Source organism: Brassica napus, chromosome C1 (assembly GCF_020379485.1).
Source record: "Brassica napus cultivar Da-Ae chromosome C1, Da-Ae, whole genome shotgun sequence".
In the NCBI taxonomy this organism is placed as follows: Eukaryota; Viridiplantae; Streptophyta; class Magnoliopsida; order Brassicales; family Brassicaceae; genus Brassica; species Brassica napus.
This window is the reverse complement of record NC_063444.1, coordinates 630,947-650,649: the sequence shown is the minus strand read 5'-3', so window position 1 is coordinate 650,649 and position 19,703 is coordinate 630,947. Positions and strand designations below refer to the sequence as shown.

Here is a 19,703-nt window from a genome sequence, read left to right as displayed (position 1 = left end):
CGTCGTCCAAAAACCATATAACAATAAGGACAAATCTCGACGGTGCGTCATGTTCTTGCTTAATTATATTTTATCATCATATAATTATAATTTTTGCATCTTAATTAAGTATTGGTGAGATTACTTCGTCATTGAGTTGAACCACTCTTTTTCATTTTTGGGTTATATATTACCATTTACCACCATTGAGTAGTCTGGACCAACAACGGAATATCCGAACTCAGCAGATGTATTATTGGTTTCACATTAATTTGACATCATCGAGCCCGTAAACAAAAATATACTAAAATAGTGATATCCCACGTTTTAGATTCAATTTAATATGTATTTGGTAACCCGGTTCTTAAGGAATTTCCCTTTGTTTATTCGTCTATTCTTTTTCTATTAAATCAAATTAGTTGTTTTAATATTAAAAGGCAGAGAGAGAACAGAGAGTTATCACAACTGACGACAGAAAAAAGATAGGTGAGTTGTCACGTGAAGGATGAACAATGGGTTTAGACAGCAACCCAAATTCCATGAAACACGTGAAGGATGGAGTCAACAACTTAATATTCTGACTTCTAAACTTGGAAGAGTCATGTAAAAGTCTTCTAAAACATAATTTCCTGATAACGAAAACTCAGTCTCTTGCTTCTAGTAACGTATATAAAAAATGCTATCCAGCTATATTAAATTCTTTTAAAAAAAAAAACTAGCTAGCTATATTAGATTCTAACAAATTACATAGCTATTTAAATTCTAATAATTGCATATAATTCTTCATTATACATAGATCATGCATTATGTTTTACATATTCTTCTGTGTGTATATAGCTCATCAATGTCAACTTGATCCTGCTCAAGCAATCCACCATCTAACTCTAAATTGTTTAACACACACTAATTTACGGTATTACAAGAAAATGGGAAGGATACGGTTAAAAAAAATTGGATGTATCTCTAATAATAGTGTTAGTTAAACTGTTTTTTCTTCTAAAAACAAAGTTAATAATGATGATAATAGTAACAGTAGCAATAATTATAAGACTAATAAGAAAATAATACTAAAACAAGCATCATAACTAAACATCATCTATTAATAATTTTGAGCAGAGTTCCTAATAGATTTGACAGTAGATTTATGTCCAGCATGTCATTATCTTTTTAACTATAAAGTAGTGTACTTTCTGTTGTATACATCTATCGAGTTAGCTAGATTCACCTAAATCTTCAGTAGATCATACTATATATTGCGACAAATGTATACACATCTACAGTAAGTTCCACTTGGATGTAGGTTTCAGGTGATAACAGTAATCAGATTAGACGAATCAAACGAAATAAATATAATTCTTTTTTGTCCAATAAATAAACGAAACAAATAAAATTCTTGGGGTGACAAATTAAACGATAAGAAACGAAAATAACAAAATGATTAACAATAAAGTACTTACAAAACAAATATAAAATTTGACCAATTGTTTTTAAGTTCGGAACGACACAAACAAATAATTTCTGATAATTTATACTTATTAATAAGTTTAGCCTTTTCATTTTAAAATCAAAAGAAAACGTTTACCAAAAAAATCAAAAGAAAACTCCCTTATAGACCATGGGTTCATAAATTAATGATGGTATGCTTATATTTTTTTTTTGGTAAAAAGGTATGCTTATATTATAGCAAAGTTATTGGATGTGTATACTACAAGGCGATTACATAAAACCTAGTAAACTATTACTTTTCATTTTGGAGTTACATATTTATAGCGCTTTTTACATAACAGATGTAAAAAATATTTAATAACAATAACTGAAATAAAGAGAGGTTATCCACATTCCTAATGCATGATTTTTTTCCTAATTTGTTAGCGGTATCCATCCTCTTCTTGTCCTATCACGGAACGGAAGAAAAGACTTGGTCCGTCCTATCGCGCGCATTCCTTGACTTCATTATCCGGTTGAGATGATATCTTTTATATATTAATATATACACATTTTTAAGTTGTAATATTATCTACAGTGTTTAAATATTATTATAGATTTTTACAGATTCCATATTAAAAGAAATTTAAGTTTTTAGAAATATTAAAGAATCTTTAATCTATATAACATATTGGACCATCTATTAATCAAATATTCACAAAAAATATTCCTCATATTTTTCTTAAATAAAAATTATGGAATTATCTAATGTGATTTAAAATAAATATTAAAAATAATAATATTAAATAATAAAATTCTGATAACAATTCATATATTTTCTATCACTTTTGTTTGATTTAATATTATTAAAATAAATTAAACAATCACATTAACCATATAATAAAGATTAGATTTTTCGTAGATGTCGTATGATTAAAATTTCCATATTAAAATTTTCAGATCAACGATTTTTAAAATTTTGTTATAAAAATATTTAAATTATCATAGTGTCATGTGAATATAAAGTCTCATTTAGATTGAAAGACTATATATTTATTTTTATTATTTAAATTTAGTTATATATCATATAAAATAATTAAGAGTAATTATTTTAATTTATTTACCATATAAAATGATTGATTGTTAATAAATAAAAGTGATTGTTTTGATTTATGTACTCATTCTACTTTAATTATGTATGCAGTATTTATTGTTTTTAGTTATTTAATATATATTTATTATTTTATTTTATAATTTTATAATTTTTAAATAAACATAAAATAAGTAATAATACATAAAAATAATTTGTGAAAAAAACTATGCTAATTCCGCGTGACGCGGATCTTAGTATAAAACACTTTTTTAAAAAAATATTTCAAAACTTTAAATCAATAGGTAAACAGTAGTGACTAAACTTCTAACATGTATTCCATATATTTCCACAGAACATATGCCAACATTATTATATTTTGAAACAGTGGATATGTATTAATTCTTCTCATGATCAGCATGATGATCTTGAATTAATCTTGAAGCTTAATGATTTTTAAGTGATGTTCTATTTTATTTTATTTTTGTCTTCTCCCTATTTCTCATTTTATTTTATTTTATATCAAATAAAATACACAGAGCATTCCGAAAAAAAATAAAATAAATAGAGGTTTGATAGCTACTTTAGTCTTTATCCATCAAAGTTGACTTGAACAAAAGCAAATATTATTATCTTGCCGCGTTATAGGTTCGTAAAGTAACAAAAAAAGGAGATTATTCCCCCTAAAATTTATAGAAGAAAAATGTAAATATTACAGATAATATGTATATTTCTAGATCGCCGATACATAACAAAATATTAACACAAGATTAAGTAATTTGTTGTACATTTAAAAAGAGATACAATACACAAGAGGAAACATATACAACATGAAAGATAGATGTCAAAAAAAAAAAAATCAACATTGTCTCACACTGAATTAGACAAATGAAAGTGTTTTACATCTTTATAAATTCAGATAACAATACGTATGAGAGGAATGATTCTTCAGCTATTCCAATCGAACTTATCAATAAAAATTTAACTTTTTCATCGCAAAAGTCACTTGCGATTTTTCGATATGTAAAATAAGTCTCCCAAAGAAATCAACGTTTTAGCATGAAATTTGAAACAAATCACAAGAACTTCGATAAAGCGGACCTTAAGCTCTTTACAACATCCATGAGTGTCATGTCGAAATCATTCTCCTTCTGCAAAAATACATTCACACTAAGCTGTATTACTCTAAAACTAATAGACCAAGTTCTTCGTTTATATATATGTCTGCCGGAGGATATATATGCATACCTTAGCTATAATGGTGATATCAAGTGTTGGTCCAAAGGGCAAAACACTTGAGTTGGTTATTGAGAAATTAAATTTCTCAATCTCTGCCATAATCTTGGCAACATGGCCCTTTTGCTTCTCGCAAAGGATTTTGATTAGAACATCATTATCCGAGAATCTTACTTCAATCTCGGGAAGTTCTAAGCCCGAGGAGCCATCTTCACAACACGAAGACGAAGATGATTGATTATTATCGTCCAAAATCAGCTTAGACTTGTTCACAAGAACCACTGATTCTAATCTTTTTTCTCTCTTTTGCTCCTCTAACTCTCCCACTCTTTCTTGGAGATACTTTATATGCTTTAGTGCATCTCCCAACACAGAAGCCTTGTCCATCTATACACATAATTTCAAAGAAACAAAAATATTCTTTTAAATAATCTAGGAAGGGAGATTTTGATGTGGTATGTACCTTTTTCAGGCCAGGAACTAGAGCAGAAAGAGCTACAAATCGTTGAGTAAGTTTCTCTCTACGTTTTCTTTCGGCCATTATGTGATCTTGCGCATTAGTTTGGTTTCTATACAAAGGTTGAGCCCTCTTGGTCCCTTTTCGATTAATCGGCTCATTCATCCGGTTTGGCGGCTCTCCATCCTCAGCTTTGGGGTTCATGATTGAATTTAGATAGGTGGGAGCGTACCCATGATCCATACCATTTGGAGAGGCATTCTCGAAGGAGAGAATTCTTGAGGAAGGCTGATGATGAAGATAAGTTTTTGAGTTAGGAGGAAGAGGAAAAGAGGGTGGTGGTGGCAATTTTGGTGCTATGTAAGTTGTTTTGAGGATCTTTGATGGTTTCATTTCAATCAAATCATCGTAAGAAGGATCATCTGTGGGGGCCATAAGAGTTGAGAAAGAGTGTGGAAGATCGTGTTGAGCTTCATGGATCTCTCCTACTCTTGAGTTTATCTGGTATTCTTGAATGATGCTATTTTCTTCTAATTCCTATATCATCACAACAAAATATAATAATATGGTGATTTATAGATGACCACATATGATTTTTGATATATATATATACGGTTGTGTGTGTATGTATACCTGCTCAGAAAACCATCTTGTGGAGAACATATTCATCTTCTTATCAGTGAATCAGAATCTGAAATAGACAAAAAAATTGTATTAAAGAAAATGTAAGTAAACTAATAGATCTTGGTTTACTCATATACATGATCTGACATTTATAAATCCGGGATCAAGAAACATTAATAATTGGTGGGATTATGTTTCTTGAATTCTAAAGAAAGGCGTTTAGTTGGTGTAGCCCTAGAAAATTGAAGAAGGTTATATCCGAAACAAAAAAAAAATTGGAGAATGTTGAATTGAAACTCACCTTCTTCTTGTAAGTGGAGAGAGAGACAGAGAGGTATTGGAGGGGTTTGTGTGTGTGAAGAAGTTGTATGTATGTATATATAGACACAACACAAGTATGGAGTAATTTGCACGTGTGAAGGGCAATGAATTTACTAAATAAGAATATTCCGTTTTCTCCCATTTTTTGGGTTTCATAACTAATCAATCAGAGATATCCATATGTGACCTATATTACTTCTAATAACAACTATATTTTTTGAAGAAATAATAACAACTGTATTAGTAGTTATATACACATTCGGTTTGATTAGAAACCCAGTACTGAATTTACGTACCATACGTATCCTTTACCACTACCCTTTTTATCTTTTGATACAATTTTAATCAGGTAACACCGCTCTCTCTACCCGTGAAAATACTTGTTCCGTTTTATATCATCAAACATCGGTAACACATATGAACCCGTAGTAAAACAAATATGTTATATTTTTGTTCCTAAAAGAACCAATTAAGAAGGAATGCATTACAACTTCCTGATCAAATATAGAACATTTCTTATAATAAGAGAAAATAGACATATGGGGACTTAGAAACTCTACATTAATCCAAAGCAAATGGTGGGTCCAATACAATTGAATATATCTAAAGTTATAAACCAATACTTTAGTAATCTCTACTTTTATTGTGTAAAACTAAATGTGGAGGGCACCAACCAAAGATCTCCCTGGGATTTTGTGGGAATTTTCTATGGTATTGGTTAGACATTGTTAAGCTATTTAGTTTCCATTATTTTCTTTTCAAACAAAAAGTAAAAGAATATTATATATAGGACAACAACAAAACAGTAATATTAATTTCCAATTATAATCATATATGATTGAATAGGTGTAATCCTTTTACTTTTTATGAAAATTAGTGTTTCTTGAAAATGAATCTACACAACTTTTTAACCACTAAGTTTCCAATCAGCTCTTCATACACGGCTAGGTTAAACATGACAGTACACTAAGATTGACTATCTTGCTAATCAGACGTTACATGCATCATAGATAGTCGATGATATATATTAACGACACAAGCATTTGCCTTTTTCAAGCGACCCCCAACGAGCTTGAATTGAGTTTTGGTGCGGGAGGAAACTTCATGCGTAGCGGCGGAAGATATTAGGATTGATTCTCCAGGTATTAATTAAGTTTAAAATATAATTTAGTTGAGCTTAGAAAATTTCGCCTATTGATTATTGAGTGTGATCATAATAATAAAAGATGCCACTGAGTTTAAATAATGAAATGACATATACAAAAGAATATATAGAGAGAGAAAACATTTGCTTATCATATGCAAGTTGCATATGCATATGTGCGTCAGTTAAACGTTATCGCCGCTCAAATAAATTCGTAATACTTTCTTAAGGATTGGTTTGACCAAACCATCATTTGAGTTTAGTTTGATCTCTATATGGACCAATATAAATCATTGACATGTTATTGTCTGTATATAGTCTTTAACAGATAGACAAGACACATGTGGAGAGTTTCCTGAGCTCTCGTGTCTTGTGCAAACGTGCTAGTCTGAATATAGTTTTTATAAAAGTTTACATATATCATGAGATCACTTAGGAAAAAAATGTTAAGATTCTAGTATTATTTAATATAAAAATATATTAAATATTTATGAAAGTGTTGAACTACATAGAAATGCTAAGCTAGGCAAACAAAATTAAAAGGAACGTGAGCTATTAATTACTCCATCTGTTTAAGTAGTTTTAAAAAAATGTTTTTGTTTCAAAATGTAAGTAGTTTTCGTATTTCTAAGTAACTTTTACATTTATTGAATACAGTATGACTAATCAAATTAAATATACTTATTTTTTATTGGTTAAATTATATTTAACCTATTTATTATAAAATATTTTTTTAAAACATAATAATTTTCTTAATCTTCATATTTTTACCCAAAACTACTTATATTATAAAATAGAGGGAGTATTGAACCAGAGCCAGTTCAGTTACGGGCTAATCTCTCTCGCTCTTTGCCTCCCCCCATTCATTTACTCAGTCCCATGATAGAAGCATTTTGGCTACTGCAAAGAAAAAGGTTTACACTTACTATTTACAATTTTAAATCAGTTTTATTCCTTTTCAAAAGCTTCAAGTACACATACATGATTAGGATATGTTTTTAAATTTCATTTCATATCTCCAGATCTATATACTAAATTACTTCTGATATATAATATTATTCTGGATCGGTATCATTGGCTAACGTGGGCGCCTAACTATTTTTGAAGTCAAACCCTAAATGGAAACGAAAGAAAACAAACAGATACAGACAAATTAAATATGTGTAGAATTAAAACAGATAAACATTATTTATAGAAGCTTTGAGATACCTTTTATTCTCTTTCATTGTACTGATGTCTTCACTTTGCCTGGTTCATTACAAAGACAACCACTTGCAACAAGATCCTAAACTGGAGCTCCACAAGAGACATTGGATTCTGTTTGCATCTCATTTGCTTCCTTCAACTGTCGTCACACAAATCAACCAAACAAGATAGTGCAAACATTCTTCGTCAACTCATAAGATTATCCTATATACCGTGTAAACATTTTTTTGAGCATGACCTCTGTTGCGCACATCACTATACAGATGATCTCTGATTTATATACGCTTTCTTTTAAGGGTTTATTTGCCATCTAACCAAATTTAGAAGTGAAATTAGGTAGATAACATTGATTTTGACATAACGAAGAATTTAACATTTACACCCAAAATTAGCCGGTTATACCCTTTCTACTTACAGTTACCCAGTAAACATGACGTATCACAAATAATATATGGTGAGGAGTGACTTAAAACTATGTCATATGAAAGAAAAGAGACATCCACGTTACACGTTTATTGACCACATACATATGTACGTAGTGTTCCATTCCATATCGCCAAAATAGTATAGGAGGATGCAACAACATCCACAATCGTTAAATACTAAATACTATCCCAACCCCAACTCATAAATAAGAAACTCTAAACCCTAATTACTAAACCCTAATTACTAAACTCTAAACCCTAGTTACCTAGTTACTAAACTATAAACCCAAATATAAATCATAAACCCAAGTATAAACCATAAAACCAAATAGAATGAACAAAATACATAGCATAATACATATTGGTGAAATTATGAAATATATATGATTGCAAGGAATAAGTCCTAAAACCTAAACCCGAATATAAACCTACTTTAATCACTAAACCCTACCCAAATATAAACCCTAACCCACATATAAATCTTAAACCCAAATAGAATGGAAAAAAATAAATGACATAGTATTTACTGGTGAAGTTATGAAATGTCTATGATCGCATGGAATAAGTTAATGCTAATCCCAACCATACCCCTTCGCCTTCTAGAATACTAAACCCTAAACTATAATCACTAAACTCTAACCTAAATATAAAACCTAAACCCAAATATCAAAATATATAAATTACATAATATTATGTAATATTAAACTATATTATATTATTATGCAATATTAAACTATACAATATAAATCATAGTGCGAATTTTACAGGTTCAAAAATATGTAACGAGAACTTAAAAAAGTTAAAACTGTATTAAAAAAAATAGAACACTTTTTAGTAACCATCAAATGGAATAGAACATAATAAAATAGTATAGTAACAGAATATATACAGTTCATCTTCTCCGATCAACTTTGTTGTAGACACCACTCGTCTTTGAAACTCTATTATCCACTACACCCCTTCACCATCAACATAGACAATACAATTTCATCAACGATCCCACAAATCTGAGAAGGAAAAGATGCTCGGATTGCTCTTTCTCGCCACTTCAATTGTAACACCGTCGTCTCGCAATAGATTTCAGAAGCGGAGATGATGTCCCCTTTGCAACGCACTTCGAAAGGGAGAATAAAATATGTGAAGGTATGTGATTCTGTAATGGACACGGAGAATTTTTGGAACCTAACATTATTAAAAAAAAATTGACTTGCAGGTTTTACCGGTTGTAATCAAGGGTAATATGGCAATATTATATAAAAAGCACAAGAAACAGTGAAAAAATAGGACAATTGGTTAGTCAGTGAATTACCATTTTTTTGCGATATACAGTCCAATTTCCCTTTTTTTTTAACTGGATCCTCAAAAGCGCCTCGGCAGCGTTAACTACGACCTCGAATCTTTCTCTAAAATTTTCAACGAGCAAAACCATATTTTGAATACATATAACCAAACAAGCACTAGCCCGATGTAAACTGTTCAGTAAAATTTGAATCAACCAAAGCACTGATCAAGAAACTTGTTGGAATTTGAGTCCAAGCTCAATAAAATCGGGTGAAACAGCATTGCTTATATGTAAACTATTTAAAGATGTCTCATCACAAATGCGCAACTCTTTTCTCAAACATTGGTTTTATCTAATAATCATCATTTAATTTGGGTTAGTTTGATTTTTGTTTAGAACCCTAGACATAAAATACCGGAATGTCATTGTTTGTAAATAGTAGTAGTTATCAAGAGAGAAACATGGAGACACATGTGGACACTTGCATGGCATGGGTCTCTTGTGTCTTGTGCAAACGTGCTATTCTGAATACAGTAAAAGAGGTGAGTTGTACACAATCACCAAGTTAAAAAAATGAAAATAAATTAAAATACAATCCTAAGTGTTGAAGAACCACGTAGAAATGCGCTAGGCAAAGGAAAAAAACACGTGGGCTATTACAAATCAACTAATAGAAAACAAAAGCCAGTTAATTTACAGCAAATCTCTCTCTCTTCTCCATTACTAAGCCCCATGATGGAAGCATCTTGGCTAACTGCAATCAAGATCGTATTTACTAAGTATAATTTACATAAAAATTTCAATATAATATCCCAGTACCACAACTTTTCAAAGCTCCAACTATATATATATATGATTAACGTATGATTTTAAAACTTATTTCATTTCTCAAGAATTAATCCGTATCATTGGTTAAATTGCGAGAGCGTAATTACTTTATGAAGTCAAACCCTAACATGGAAACGAAAAAGAAACAAACAGATACAGACAAATGGGTAATAGAATCAAACAGAGAACATTATCTGCATATGTCATGCAAGTAACCCTCTTTTCTGAGACTTGATTCTTTAATTATTATTATTTTTCCACAGCCATCATTAATTATATGTTGGTTGATGAATTCAGAGCACATTGACCATATAATTTATGGATTTGATATGGATGATGTCACTGTTTCATCCTAATCCTCAAATGTTAAACCTAACAAACTTGAAAATGACCTCTAATCAGCTGCGAGTGGATAGCTTGAAATTTGATCCCTATAATTAATAGAGAGAGAAAAAAATGGTATAGCATTCTCTGTGACAGGGGAACAAGAAACTGACTTGTAGCTAATATACTGTAATATTGATCAATCAATTTAAACCAAGAAGTGTTTCTTCTTCATTCTCTTTTTCGTTGTATTGATCTCTCACTGACCAACATTTATAACTGAGCAACCCACAAGATCCCAAATTTGAAAATTTCTACGTGTCATTTGATGAGCTCCTATGGCTTTGTTTCTGCTATAGCAAATCATATTCACAAGAAAATAAAAGTGATGTATGTAATAAACAATAAGTGATTTAATGGCTCAGCTTCTGTCTCTTCTCCTTTCTCAAGACTCTTTCTCGCCTTTCCTCTTCTTCTATCAACCGTAGTTGTTCCGCGTCTTCTTTCTTCGCAAGTTTCTCACTGTTATCAAACAAACAAACATGAACTTTGGTTTCCCGTGAAAATATTTAAAAAACATCGTAACCATTGCTGGTAATGTATAATATGTACCTTCGTTTCTCTTCTTTGATTATATCTTCTAAGCTAGCTTCCATGCCTCTATCATCATAATCATCTAAATCACGCCGAGCAAAACGTTCAGTCTTGCACATCTCTCTAACCATTCTCAACGCCTCTTCATCTTCTTCTGTCACCTTCTTCTTCTTCTTAAGTTGATGAGCTTGCTTCAATGGTGGTTTGCTAATCATCCGGTGGTGCTTCAAAGGAGGCAATGCTTGTTGCCTTGGAACCATTTGAGAAGACCTCTTGATTTCGGTGGAAACCTTCCTCTGTTTTACCCTTTGTTCTTTAGGATCAGATGACAATGGCTTTGATGAGGAATGCGGCTTCTTTCTGTGGTCCATTACAGATTTTCTTGTAGGATCTGGTCTCTGGGGACGTAACTTGGAACTTGGTTCATGCGTTTGAGAGTTTATTGCAGAACCAGGCTTTGTGTGTGGTTGACCTTTAGTTGATGAACCTGGTCTTGAGTGGTTTCCTATGGAACTTGGTCTAGATTTAGGAACAGGAGCTTTAAGAGAAGAAGGTGGTTCCTTAATGGAAACAGGAAGCTCGGCATCATCAGAGAAAAGGAAAGAGTAGTCTCTTGATTCTTTAAGCTCCTTAGCTTTTCTTTTCAACTGTTACAAATAAAAGGCACTTTATATTAGCAAAAAGTTTACCTCATTAAGCAAAACATCAAAATCGATGATTGTGTTTGGAAAGTTTACCTCATTAGCCTCTAAAGCACTCGCTGGACAAGAACTCTTATTCTTCTGCACGCATTACACAAAAGCAATTTTATTAGCATGTTAACTAGACTTGCAAAAAGTATGAAACAGAAACAGTTGCAATGTAAATGTGATGAGACTTACGGTTTGGATCGAGTCAAGCGCGTTAGTGGCAAGAAGCTCGTCTTTTAAGAGTGATTTGCTTTCTTGCAAAACTCTTGAAGCAATACCAGGTTGAGAAGGACCAAAGAAGGAACCAAACCTATAAGAAGAGGAAAAATAGAGTTAAAGAAATGTTCAATTCTTGCTTAATTATATCAAACACAAAGCAGCATTGAGGAAATATAACTTACTCGTACGGGAGTTTTCTTTTTCTTGGCATTGAGTCTGAGGTTGGAGCGAGATCGTTTCCGTTTTGAGTCTTGTTCCTGATGGATTCCTTAATGCGTTGACGAAATTCAAGAAACTCCGTTTCAGAACGTTGCTTAAGTTCTCTAAGGTAGCTTGTTGACATAGTGATTGCCCTGCAAGTAAGTAGAAACCTAATTAAGAGAGATCCTTTGATTTCAATGCATTAAACATCATCAAACAAGTAAGATTATAAGAAAATTTAATCCACGAGTAGAAGATCAAACAAAAGAGAATTAGGGTTTTCTACGTGTTTCTGTTTGTGTTTCTGTTTCATTAACACATAAAGCTCGGATACGAGTTAACAAACTAATATTAGGGTTTAACGTATGTACGAGAAGTGCAATACAATAAAGAAACGAGCACTGGAAAGACAAACTTACTTTGAGAAACGACTTGCACACGAAGGATGCGACGGACTTAGGGGAAGATCGAATAAGCTTCTTCTTCTTTTGTTTCGGAGAGATGAGATTATATTAGTCGAGACTCGAGAGAGTGAGCGAAATAACAAGAAAATACAAAAAAATAATATATGGTGAAGCTTTTATTTATAGGCCCAAGAATTTCCTTTTGCCTAAAACTTACATCTGTTTTCTATTTCCTTTTCTTTTCTTTAGTGATAATGACTTTAAAAGTCACTTTTATAGATCTTAATTTATACGAAATTACATAATAATGAGATTAATAAATTATATACTTTTTGCATTCATTAAAATGAACCAGAACTTAATACAGTACTTTCATTATTCTAATTTTTAAAAGATGAAACATATTTTCCTCTTAAATTATTATTTTTTTCATTGAAAAATAAAACAGAAGAATATCCCTCTTGTGTTCAAAAAAAAGAAAGAAAGAAGAATATCCCTCTAAGAGACTAACGAAAATCATTTTTTGACGATAATATATGAAATCAAGATAACATAAGGTCATATTTCATATCCACCAACACATTTGGAAGTTCTTTTGCTCGAAAGTAACCACTTCATATAAAATGACTCGAGAGACAGAGAGATACACCACAAAACACACAAACACAAGTCTCATTTTATTCTTGATAATACTTCTTGTTTGTTTCGACAACATCATAGTAGCTTTCTCTTAAAAGATAGGACCAGCAGCGAGAATCTCCTCCGTGAGCTTACCATCCACACCAATCTTGTGGCTAGCGAACGTCTCAAAGTTCTTCTTGAACAAACCTCCCAGCTTCAACAGAGTCTCCTTGTGTGCGTTCTTATCAGACCACTACAAAAACAAATATCATTCATCAGCTAACCATTCTAACAAGTTGAAGAGAGTTTTTTTTGTAGATACTAACCGAGTTGATTGGATCCAAGATCTCTGAAGGTATCCCTTCGATCTCAGTTGGGATTTCAAACCCAAAGATCTCCGTCTTCTTGTAGTTCGCCTTCAACAAGCTACCTGAATGGATTGCATCGATGATCTTCCTAGTATACGCCAGCTTGATCCTGTTTCCAACACCGTAGCTGCCACCAGACCAGCCAGTGTTAACGAGCCATCCAGTAGCACCTTGCGTCTTCATCTTCTCGGCTAACATAGCTGCGTACTTGGTAGGATGCAGCATTATGAAAGCTGCACCAAAACAAGCTGAGAATGTTGCTGTTGGCTCCTTGATACCGTCCTCTGTTCCAGCAACCAGAGCAGTGTAACCACTAATGAAGTGGTACATGGTCTGCGCCAGGTTCAGCTTGCTCACAGGCGGGAGAACACCAAAGGCATCACAAGCCAGAAGTATCACGTTTTTAGGGTGTGGACCAACGCAAGGTATTTTCGCATTTGGAATGAACTCAATCGGGTAGGCGGCACGCGTGTTCTCTGCAACACAAGTAGAATCAACGATGATCATTCGGTTGATTATTAAAAAAAAAAAGCACTATTTATTTCTTTACCTGTAACGGATTTATCAGAATAATCCACTTCTCTAGTGTGCTCATCAAACACAACATTTTCCAAAACTGCATACAAAGATTAAAAAAAAAAACTCTTATTGTTATCTCCGATGTTCTAAAAGTAGCTAGGCAATAACTATGCGTTTTACAGAGGACTAGCGCCTATGCGTTAGCAAATCGTAGATTTATTTTATATATTTTATACATTTATATGACATATTTTAGTTTTTAAGTTTAATTATAAAATTACTGTGGTGAATTATCAAAATTAAACAATCAAATATATTTGTGTGTTCTTTACCTGTTCCAAACTTGATAGCGTTCCAGATATCAGGCTCCTTCTCCCTCGAAAGATCAACGCACTTGGCATAGCATCCACCCTCAATGTTCGAGACACCAGTCTCAGTCCAACAATGCTCATCATCTCCAATCAGGTACCTATTGTGATCAGTAGACAGCGTTGTCTTCCCAGTCCCTGAAACAAAAAAACAAAACAACCATCAATCTCAACAGCAGTCTCTTATCTTTCCCCTTCACCACCACACTACCACTATACCTGAGAGTCCAAAGAAGAGAGCAACATCTCCCTCTTTCCCCATATTGCAACCAGAGTGAAGGGAGAGGATCCGACGCTTAGGCATAAGGTAATGCATCACACTGAAGAGACCCTTCTTCATCTCACCAGCATACTGAGTTCCCAGTATAACCATCTCCCTCCTACTGAGATTCAAGTCTACGCTAGTGGAGGAAGTCATGTAGTGAGTGTAACGGTTACACGGAAACTGCCCAGCGTTGTATATAGTGAAGTCTGGAGTACCGAAGCTCTCAAGCTCCTCAGGAGTTGGTCGGATACACCTGCCAACCCTCACCAATCAAGAGGGACACACATTGTTGTTTGTAAACAATAAAGGAAAGGTTTTTTTTTTGGACTTACATGTTGTGCATAAAGAGTGAGTGGTAAGCTCTAGCTGAGACGATTCTGACTTTGATTCTGTTCTCTGGATCCCAGTTCAAGAACTGATCGTTGACAAAGACCTATACAACCCCAAACAGTGACAACAAGTTCATCAACCGCTCTAAAGATCACAGAGGTTGATTCAAAGTTTATACCTTTTCCAAGGAGTTCAAGTAATCAACGGCTCTTTCTCTGTTCACCATGAAGGTGTGTTCATCCATCTCGATATTAGGCGAACCCCTAATTCAAAATTTCGAAAAAGATCAAATCTTTGATCATTCCATCAAAAACTGAAACAGAGCAAAACAGAGGATAAACAGAGTAAAACAGAGGAAAAACAGAGTAAAACAGAGGATACTCACTTTCCCCACCAAAGCTCGCCCTCTGTCGTGGCATCTCTAACGACACGCTTATCCCTCGGAGCACGACCAGTCTTGGCCCCCGAAAGCGTCGCCAAAGCTCCATTAGAAGTGATGAACGAGCCTTTCTCGTACTTGATAGCTTGCTCGTAGAGCTCTGCAGGGGAGAGGTTGTAGAGGACGTGGGTGAATTTCAATGAGCTGTCACTCACGGCTCCTAGATCCGGAGAGAATATGGAGTGATGCTGGCCGTGTGCGTAGGCCGGAGTAGTGGAACCGTCGGCCTTCTTCTCCGCCGGATCTCCTCTCACCACTTTGGGTCCAGACTCTCTCGTCAACGACGCTAACGATGCACTGTGTCACACGTCGTTAATTTCTACGTGTCAATATATTACACGTGTCATGTATTTAAATATTTCATCTGGTAACAGTCGTTGTGGCGCATTAAATTCTCTCTAAATAATCCTTACAAGAAAATAAATAACATATTGAGTAAAAAACGTAACGCTTAGCTATTTTTTTAATAAATTAGATATAAATATATCTGGTTATAGACAATTTTAAAAATAAGAAAACAAGACTCCTGATTTTGTTCTGTTTTTTATATGAAAATGATGGACACGAAAACGCAATATCTTGTCTCATTCGATATAATTTTTTTTTAAATAAACAAAGAAAACATGGTTATAGAAATTTGTAACGTCATGTGTTAATAAATAATGGACCTGATAGACTGGAGTTGAATCTTCTGGCGCTCCTCCTCCGAGACGGCGGAGAAAGCGGCGGCGCCGCTCTGGTTAATAGGTGTGGTGGGAGCAGAACGCTTCTTCTGTAACGAGTGGAGCTCATCGATCGTCGTCGCCTTCACCGTCGGACCACTGTCATCGTGGCATATTTCGCTACCCCTCTTAGCTCCCGTCGTTATCTTCGGCATCGCTGGTCCTTTCGGGAAGCTGAAGCCTCCGTCACCGTTAGGATTTCCGTTACCTGCCGACATCTTTTTCCGTTACCTACAACAACAGACAAAAACATATTAACTCCTAAGTCTGAACGTTACACTGTAGTTAAAAATCACTTGTCGACGTTAATTATTATTACCGGGGGAAGGAAGAGAGATCACGAACAAGAAGACTTGAGAGAGATCAAAGAGATTAATGATTAGAGGAGAAGATCATTTGAAGTGTATGGAAGAGACGATGAAATGATGCGAAGTGAAGAGAAGCCAAAGTGGGCTTTTTAAAGGTTAGATTTTTTAAACCATGGTTAGAATTTAACCTTTGATCAATGGTTGAGAGAGTTAACTATAGTTAAGATCTAGCTTAGGAGGAGCCCATTTTTAATATTTTATTTTCTCTTCTTAACATCATAGCCGCTGGTCTGATAAAGATGACTATACCATTTATTATGGGCCCCTACGAGATAATGTAAGATAGTTTTTTTTTTTTGATTAATCAGGTGTTAGACCAGCCTTCGGCCAGTCCACCACCTAGACCCGACGCCAGCCTGCGCCTGTACCGGTTAGAGCTCTGGACACGCCTCCCCGCTTAAGAGTCCTCCAGCCTAGCTCGAACCCCCGACCTCCAGCCGAGCTCAAGGCGGAAGTCCAAGTACCACTGGACTATCAAGTCCGGGTGATAATGTAAGATAGTTTTGCTAAATTTTTTGGTGAAAATTTTTTGTTTGAAAAAACTTGATAGCTTTCCTACGGTTGAAATCCACGTAGTTGGTATGAAATTCAACTTTAGTTTGGGTATCAACAATAAGATATGACTTTGTTAACTATTATTAAACCATACATAAAAGATATTTATCTATAATAGTTTTGATGGGAAATAAATCCTTAAGAAACCAAGTTAACGTGTAATAAGCAAGCAACTTGGTTTTATTCAACTTGTTTTAGAAAAGGAATAGAAAAAAAAACTGTGAGTTGCAATGATTTTACTTGAAAGTTTGATTGATTATACAATAATTTTGCGTCATTTTTATCAAGTTGTTTCCTGATATCGCAAGTGTGCTCAGTGGCGGACGCAGACTAATTATTTGACGGGGGAACATAATTAATATTAGTATTAGATTAATAAAAAAATATTAAATATTAAATATTTTAAACTGTGAAAACAACAATAGCACTATTTATATTCAACTCGTTTTAATTTTTAAAGTTATATATTTTTAAAATATGTTATTAGTTACAACACGTTACAATTAATTTAAAAATATACAGAAAAGAAGGTCTTCAAATTTTATTGTATATATATATAACATCATGTCAATGTCATTATACCTTAGAGAACTAAACTCTAAGAATTAAATTGAAATGATGAATTATTTATTATTTATATATTGACTAGACTTGTTCATTTACTAACAATTGTGAATGTCTACTATTAAAACCTTGAAATGTGTTTCAAAACAAATTGAAATCTAAACATGAAAATGTAATAGAAACTATGAAAAACAAATAAAGAAAAGATATGCTAACAATACAAAAAGAGTAGTATTAGCAATAAAACAAAATGTAGAAAAATGATGTTATAATAACTAAAGAAAGGTGCACAGTAACGTGTCAGACCACACATTAATTATACAGCCAAAAGAAAAATATACAAAGATGGAGCTTCGAACTCTGCAAGGGCCAGATTTAACAGGAGCATCTTTTCCAATTGTTCTACCAAAGTTCAATATACAAATAGATAACTAAGTAAATTTATAAAGTAGTCGGGGGCACGTGCCCCCATACCTAATACTGTAGATCCGCCCCTGAGCGTGCTATCATTATCAAATAAACCAATCCGTTTTATGCTCATTACCGTGATATTTTGCCAATCTGATCATTTTGTGGTAAATGTATGTAACCTTAACTGACTTTAAAGGAAGACAAATCATAGGCAACTTGAAGTTGGGCTCGATACCAAAAAAATAAAAGAAAGTAACTCTTTATTTTAGTTTAGCAAAAAAACTTTATATTGAATTTTAATGTTGCTATTTACAGTAAAACGACTATACAATTGCATGTGAAATCATTTTCATGATTTTTTTTTTATCAAACCATTTTCATGATTTTAAGAAGACTTTATGTCTTAATAGACTTCAACAAAATGAAAGAGAAACTAATATTGTTCCCAAATAGTTTTCAGTTTTTTTTTTTAATGTTCAAAAAATAGTATTTATATTTCGACTTGTCATATTCATCATATACAGTGAAACCTCTACAAATTAATAATGTTGGGATTACATCAAAACTATAATTTTTTTATTAATTTATAGAGATATTAATTTATCGATATACTAATTGTACCAAAAACTCAATTTGAGACTATAAAATTATATTATTTTAGATTTTTAGTGTATATTAATTTATAGATTATTAATTTAAAAAGGTTATACTGTATACTGATAAAGTAAAATAGTATTGAAATTCGCTTGATCGTTTAAGCGGAATATCAAAAACAAAAAATGAAAGTAGAAGCTCTCTCCTTCAGCTTTGTTCCCTCTCTACGATCTGACACAGAGGAAGGAGGAGAAGAAACTTTGGCCGGAGTTTCTTATGGTTCCGGTTCCAGTCTATCAGGTTCGATTCTGGGAGGCGGTGATTCCTATACACCGACGTCGCCAGCTTAGTTTCCGAGAACCGGTGGCTACGATAGCATCGGTTTCGTCGGCTTACGATTCCGGGAATCGGTGGCTCTAAAAGCACCGTTGTTTCTCCGGCTTCTCGGTCTGCGATCTTCGCTTTTGTTCTTCTTCGCTCAATCGACTCTTGATTTGAGACTCCATGTTGGTTGTTCTTGGATTGATCGTAGATGATTGATTTATTTCTTCAAAGCGTGGATCGGCGGTGGGTTTGGTGGCTTGAGGACGGTGTTGGGTCGCGCCTTTCTCCGACTATGGTGGAAGATCTTCTTCACCATCCGATGCGTGGTGTCCGATCTCGGCATCTTGTTTTCCGGTATGCTTCCGGTGGATGTCGTTTAGTGTGTCGGCAGAGTCTTGCATGTCGGTGAAGAGCGGCGGCAATCTGATCTTATGACACGTGCCCTCGAGTGGAGGTTTCGATAACAGGTGGCGGCTTTGTGACACGTATTCTTCGCTGGTGAGGATCTTAACACGTGTTCCGACCACGAAACACGCATGGTGCGATATGGCGCTTACGGGTTTGGGGTTTGGGCTGCGGCCCACTATAGTCTTTTAGTTTGCCCTTTGTGTTGGGTTCTCTGTCCTCTTTGTAACGTGTTTTTGAGTTTTGTCTTTTGGGCTCTGTACATTAAATAAATTCTAGGGAAAAAAAAGCGGAATATTAAAAACAATTATGTTTTAGGAGATGGGCACGCATCTCAAAGCAAGTGGATTCATAGGAAGACACGCAAGGCTGAAAACACATAGATGCATACGAACACTAATT

At 33.8% G+C, this 19,703-nt stretch overlaps 3 protein-coding genes across 3 annotated transcripts; all 3 read right to left on the bottom strand.

Annotated features, from left to right (window-relative positions):
* Positions 1 to 3,409: 3,409 nt before the first annotated feature.
* On the bottom strand, positions 3,410 to 4,856 carry LOC106426833 (transcription factor bHLH25-like). The gene is made up of 4 exons (XM_013867562.3): positions 4,821 to 4,856; positions 4,194 to 4,724; positions 3,743 to 4,117; positions 3,410 to 3,645 (listed from the first exon to the last, which is right to left on the bottom strand). Exons 1-4 carry the CDS (start codon positions 4,854 to 4,856, stop codon positions 3,571 to 3,573), a joined length of 1,017 nt encoding a protein of 338 aa, XP_013723016.2. The 3' UTR covers positions 3,410 to 3,570.
* A 5,674-nt stretch (positions 4,857 to 10,530) lies between these two features.
* Positions 10,531 to 12,703, bottom strand: LOC106426809 (swi5-dependent recombination DNA repair protein 1 homolog). The gene is made up of 6 exons (XM_022694163.2): positions 12,464 to 12,703; positions 12,026 to 12,196; positions 11,817 to 11,934; positions 11,673 to 11,717; positions 10,954 to 11,582; positions 10,531 to 10,863 (listed from the first exon to the last, which is right to left on the bottom strand). Exons 2-6 carry the CDS (start codon positions 12,184 to 12,186, stop codon positions 10,755 to 10,757), a joined length of 1,062 nt encoding a protein of 353 aa, XP_022549884.1. The 5' UTR covers positions 12,187 to 12,196; positions 12,464 to 12,703; the 3' UTR covers positions 10,531 to 10,754.
* Positions 12,704 to 12,955: 252 nt separating this feature from the next.
* LOC106426853 (phosphoenolpyruvate carboxykinase (ATP) 1-like) lies at positions 12,956 to 16,655 on the bottom strand. Its single transcript, XM_013867582.3, has 10 exons — positions 16,400 to 16,655; positions 16,027 to 16,311; positions 15,305 to 15,655; positions 15,098 to 15,182; positions 14,922 to 15,022; positions 14,544 to 14,842; positions 14,289 to 14,462; positions 13,988 to 14,053; positions 13,396 to 13,913; positions 12,956 to 13,322 (listed from the first exon to the last, which is right to left on the bottom strand). Exons 2-10 carry the CDS (start codon positions 16,296 to 16,298, stop codon positions 13,179 to 13,181), a joined length of 2,010 nt encoding a protein of 669 aa, XP_013723036.1. The 5' UTR covers positions 16,299 to 16,311; positions 16,400 to 16,655; the 3' UTR covers positions 12,956 to 13,178.
* Between the last annotated feature and the right edge of the window lie 3,048 nt (positions 16,656 to 19,703).